A 6,000-nucleotide genomic window follows, 5' to 3' on the forward strand; every position below is an offset into this window, starting at 1 on the left:
AGACATTATTTTAATGGGAATTATCTGCCTCCCAAGGCTGTTTAGAACCACCACTATGAAAGATTCTGTGGATGCCCCTCCTCTCATCCCCTCATCCAACTTCACCTGCATCTGGGTGTCTGTGCACTTTGAGACCCTCCAACTTCAAACACTGGCTTCTTTTCATCTCTGCCCAAGGGCAGAATCCAAGCAGGACAGACCACAGAAAGTGCCTTCCAAGGGATGATTCAAGGGCCCCCAGAGGCTGCCCTCATCCAAGGAGGAACAGGAGTTGGTAGATAAGTATCCCAGCTTCCCCCATACCTGGAGAAACAACTCTACAGCACATTCTATACAGCTCCTCAGAGAGTCCCCAGTAAGACTGAGTCCCAGATGCCTAAAGCAGGAAACCCCTCATTAACATAACTGGATTGGATTTTCTGCCTTCCTAGTCTCACTTTCCTCTCTCCCTCACTGTTCACATACATCTTAAATAAATTACCTGCACCTGCTTTCAGGAGAATTTTTAAATGTAATGCAAATGCAAAAAGAATTTCAAGCAGTGGGTGCATATATTCACATAAGTGATAAAAAAGAATAGCCCATTCTTCCTCCTTGCTGCTTACGTCTCCACAGGAGGGGGAGAAGCGCAGAGAAATGCAGTCTTTCAATGAGAAATCCCTGTGGCACACAAACACACCATTCAGAGAAGACCTGTCTACTCTTTCTTTGCCCGTTGTTCATCTCCCTGCCAACATATTTCTGAATTCTGACTTGCGCAGATATCTGCCCATCAGTATTCCGTCTTCCTAGAGCAAAGGAGTGAATCTGGAGACAGGAATGGCCTTGGAACAGGTGAAATTTCAGTCCTCAGCGGTGCAGCAAGCGATTGCAACTTCATTATCCTTCTTTAATATGTATTCTTTTAAAATGTGTTGAAATATTAAATAATTCTGATGTGTGCTCTTTAGCTATGGGAAATAAAAAGGCAAGTGTCCTACTCTTCTTTCTCTCTAAAAGGGAAATCAAAACAAGGTTTCTAACTTATTAACAAAACAGAGGTATTAAAGTAACTCCTTTGGAGTAAATTACACAAATTCTGAAAACATCTTATATGGACAATATACAAGGTGGGGCAAAAGTAGGTATATAGTTGTTCATATGGAAATAATATAATAATTAATAAATAATACTACAAGAATAAACTCTGTGTTTCACGTATTCAGAGCTGTAAACCTACTTTTGCCCCACGGTGTGTAACCCCATCAATAGGTCACTTCATGTGACAACTGTAGGGAACATCTCACAGGTTCTTCAATCTAGTGGGTTTAATAGAATGCAGTTTTTATCAAAATCAGATTTTCTACTGAGTCAAAATGATGTCTTTTTGCGGTTAACATTGTCTATTGGCAAACATGTACTTAAAATTTTTCAGAAAAAAATCATTTAACCACTTCACGTGATACTTAAGTACACAAAACACTACAAGAAAAAAGAAAATATTTTCATTTCATAGACAATCCTTTTCCTATTTTAGTACACGGAGTACTCCATTAAAAAAATAGTTCTGTCTTCTAAATTGCCACAACAGCGTATTAAATCTATCTTTAATTCTCTTTAACACCAAAAAATATAAAAATTTCAGGCATTTACCAGAAATTTTAGCAGAAATTGATTTCCTTTCAGCATTTGACAAAAGACTCCTTGAATATATATGCTGTTTGCTATCTAAATACTCAAATCATACTACTTTCCAAAGAAATGCCTTTTAAGTTAGGATTCTCTATCTCGCTATCCATCTTTTATAGAGAAATATTTTTAAAACCCGCTCATTTGAACGTTCCAACCATAATTTGAAGATATTGCAATTATATAATCCAATATCCTTTATATAAAAAGATCAAGGCAAAAAGACACCCTCAAGTTCAGTGCTACCCACCCCTCAAAAAAAAACAAAGGTTACCTCTCCAGAGTGCCTGTAATTTAGATCTATCAGACAACATAAAAGCTGTCTGTCAGGACACCAGGACACCTCTGATGACCTTTGCAGTGTTCAACTCAAATCATTTACACCTTTCTCTGCCCTTTTTGCTTGTATTTGTTCTGTTGTCATTGTCCTAATTTTGGGCTAAATTTTTAAACCCATTTAAATTTTCTGGCAAGTAGATGAGATTGAATCTCCCACCAATGCGGTGAGCCTATCAGCAGGAAACTGAGGTGAACAGCAAGTAGACAAGTGAGCTAAGGCTGAATTGGGGGGTCGCAGAGAAGCAGTAGAGAAGTTACTCTGCCTCTTCCTCCTTCCTGTCTTGCTTTTAGCGTTTCATTCCCCTCCACAAAGGCCTCATTGTTGAAGTGACAGCAGAGTTCCAAAGCAGAAGGGATTGTTTCTCTGCCTCTCTCTCCATCTGAGGCATAACCTACCTGTGCTGCTAAAAGAGCTCTTTTCTGTCGATTTTCATTAAAGCCGTTTCTGGAAGAAAACAAAAAGAACTTGTATAGTCAAAGGCCCCAAAGCAACCTGAACAAGCCTTTCCCAAGAGAGAGCTGGTGTTTTCCTCCTGATTTCCATCACTTTATCAAAGAGGTCTTTCTTGGTTTAACATTTAAAAGGTCCCCCTCCCCCTTTTGGGGGGGTTAGATTTGGGTGGTGGTGCCGTCTCATTTTACAAAATTCTGGAGTGTCCCCAAATCTCTTCAGTCTCTGATGTAAACTGAGTTTTAGGAAGGAACTTCAAGGTAGAGAAATAAACAAAATAGTGTAACATTTTAGCACCAACAAGCACGATATTTTCTCCACGTGACTTCATAAAACTGGTGAGACAAGTATTTGCTAGGAGCACGTTCACTTTTATCAAACATAATACTTACTCCTTTACTATGTCATAAAAGACAGATCAGCACTAGTGTCAGTAAGCACATCATACTGTGATTTATCAAAGTTAATGAGGAATAGAATTCTGCTTTTCACTAACATTAGTTTAGTTCAGAGACAGATTTTCATTATTTGTTAAATTAATTTTATTCTTTTTAATCATTAAACAGTGTTTTACTCTATGTTAAGGCACAGCACATTTGTAATCAGCAATGTACATTGATGATAATAATGATATAAAAGGAGAAATTACTGAGTATAACTTCTTTACAAATCTTCAAAGTGAAAGTATTATCTCCTTAGTATATAAAGTCTTTGGATACCACCAAGAACTCCTCTTATAATTAAAATAAAAGAAAAAATTTTGCTTCATAAATAAGGAAATGAATGCTTGATAATTTTCAACTTGTAGAAATGTTTTAAAGAGCTACATATAATGCCCTTATTTTGTAAAATATTTTATTTATTTTTTTGTAAAAGCAGATATAGATATCTGCCTAAGTTTGCTCATGCTTACTAACTTTATGTTTTAGAGGACATACAGAACAAGAAATACTCACTTTGAGGTTTCTGTCAAGATGGATGCTGCACAAATATATCCTGCCAGATATAAATATAAATATGTATTTATATTTAAATATAAATATATAAATATGTACATATTTATATGTACATACATATGTACATATATATACACACAAATTAATAAATTATATAAATATTTTGGTCACGAGTTCTGATTATTAAACAGATCATTTTAACTAAATTCTAAACTCAGACTAAGTTTTGCTATTAGGTATTTAGCATCTTCTGAAGGATTTTGAGCAGCAAATTCCCTGTGAGACATCAGAGTGACTGCTAACTCAGACAGAAGGAGCAGTGCACCTAGATTTACAAAGAGCTGTAACACAGTAGAACAAACACTAGGCTTAGAGCCTAGAGATCCAAGTTTTACTCTTGGTCCTATCACTTAGTAAATGCCAAACTTAAGCAAGCTACCATGCACATGACAAAATAAAGATGTTAGACAGCTTCATCCCAAAGTCCACTCCAGATCTCAACTCTCTATGACATTTTTTCCCGGCATTTTCAGTCACTACTAGAATTAGAAGATAGTGTCTATGACCCCACTAGCATTTTATACTTTGCTAATTTCTCCCTCTTCTACAAGCTTCAAAATACATAGCCCTTTTCAGGGATTAGAAATTAACAACTGATTGTAAATAAATGCTTTTCCCAAAAAATATTGTATAAAATTTAATTTATGAATAAAATTGCTACAAAAATATTGAAAATCAATTCTTAGCACCAGATGTTAGAGTCCTTCTTAAAACATCTGTTTACCATTCTTTGGGTCGCTGGCATAAAGTTTCAGTACTCAATTTCTCTTTAGTTATCATAAAATTAAATGATTAAATTACAGAGACAAATATTTTAAATCATTTTTTAGAAGAGAAAAGTTAGAATCAGAGCTTCTTTTAGTACACAATTGTATAACATAATAAAAGCACAATTTTAACACTTAAAGAAAAGACAAAAAAACTAAAATTCTCAAATTATCTACATTATTAAGAATTTTCAAAACGATGATCTGGCTGTAAATTAGTATATCCTTTCAAATGACTTCAGAATAAGTGCTCTACACTATAAGAAGAAGCTATTCCTATCAGTTGCAACAAAGACTAAAAAACAATAAAGTAAAGTAAAAATTTTCTATGAGTTCTTACCTGGTAATGAAAACAGCAGTATATGAAGCAAGAATATACTCCAAGGTATCATTAAATTGAGTTTTCTCACAATGTTCATTTCAGTGTAGACTTTCTCCCTGAAATGTAACCAAATTGTTGGTCTTTACTATGATGGCATCTTAGAAGGATGTGTATTTGTAGAGTGGTCAAATTCTTATAAATACAGCTTTGTAATAATGTAATTCATAAAGGAATTCCCGTCTTTCTAAGTACATACAGCAACTGAAGCTTTAGGAATTGCAGGCAACCTTTTGGCTGAGCCTCTCATTAGTAATGCATGGCAGCCTCTCACCTGAGCCCGTATTAGTTACACCCACCCCGATCCTGCACATCATACGCCCTTTTAGCCTATGTTATCCTTTTATAACTTCTAAAGACAGCAGCATGGATAAAACCAAAAAATTTTTTAAAAACTGTTAACTCCTGATGTCATTTGAGATCCTCATTATTCCTAATTGTTCATCTGTTCTCTGTGTTTTATTCATAAAATAATCACCATCCTTTGAAAAAGGTAAAATAAAATACTATCAATCATTCCTAGAGTATCTAGATGTTCTCATAAATTTTTCTTTAAGACTGAAAAGTAAACTAAAATTATGTGCATGTATTTTCAACTCGTCCCATTACAGGGTAGTTTAAATTGATATGTTTATGTGCCCACAGGTATTTCTATGAAACATTCTGCAACAAAAGTAGAAAATAACACACAGAGATGATATTCTAATATTTGACTTTAGAAAGAAAGTAAAGTAACGCATCTAGCCCTGAAAATCTTCCCTTCGCGCCTCATTTTTCCATCCTCTGTAACAAGTACTCAATTAGACAACAAAGAAGGTCTTCACATTCCAGTAGCAAGAACATTCTCTGAAAGCGGTCGGCTGCCCAGACGGTCACCAGAAGAGAGCCCGAATATTTCATAATGAACTCCATAGGATGATCTAAGCCCCACAAGGAGTGAAAGCCATGCTTATATAAAGCCATGCATTCCCTGTGGCAGATCCCACGAATTACCTGCATTACTATCACTCATTTAATGGAGCGCAGTGGCAAGGAATGCCTACAGAAGAACTACCTTATAAAACCAAAAAAAACCACAAGTTTTTAACATCTTGTGCTCAGACACCCCTTCTGCAATGACTTCCCAGTCTTTTCTGTGAAGTTCTAATTATTTCATGCCCAATTGCTATTACATAAACACGTCTTTGTCTGTGCCCCAAATTCGATGATCGTTTTCTCTTGTTCTATATGCTCTTAATCACTTTCAACTGCTTACATTATTGCTAATTCCATGAGCCAAGAGATGTTTCCCTCTAAATTCACATTTTAAGCATGAAGACAAACACAAACTTCACTAAAATTATAAGTAGCTATGTGCGTAAGTACACATACACATGCTTC

General features: G+C 35.5%; 1 protein-coding gene across 4 annotated transcripts in view; it reads right to left on the reverse strand.

Moving 5' to 3' along the window:
- The window catches only part of OTOGL (otogelin like), a 120,770-nt gene extending 116,110 nt beyond the window's left edge, over positions 1 to 4,660 (reverse strand). For 3 of the 4 annotated variants that reach the window (XM_087813873.1, XM_087813871.1, XM_016199465.2), the window contains exons 1-3: positions 4,582 to 4,660; positions 3,415 to 3,454; positions 2,404 to 2,452 (exon numbers count right to left, since the gene is read on the reverse strand). In XM_087813873.1, coding sequence (XP_087669999.1) covers positions 2,404 to 2,452; positions 3,415 to 3,454; positions 4,582 to 4,660 — 168 coding nt within the window. The remainder of the gene's footprint in view (positions 1 to 2,403; positions 2,453 to 3,414; positions 3,455 to 4,581) is intronic. The other variant, XM_087813872.1, reaches the window with a different exon arrangement.
- Positions 4,661 to 6,000: the final 1,340 nt, after the last annotated feature.

Source organism: Miniopterus natalensis, chromosome 2 (genome assembly GCF_054644295.1).
Source record: "Miniopterus natalensis isolate mMinNat1 chromosome 2, mMinNat1.hap1, whole genome shotgun sequence".
Classification (NCBI taxonomy): domain Eukaryota; kingdom Metazoa; phylum Chordata; class Mammalia; order Chiroptera; family Miniopteridae; genus Miniopterus; species Miniopterus natalensis.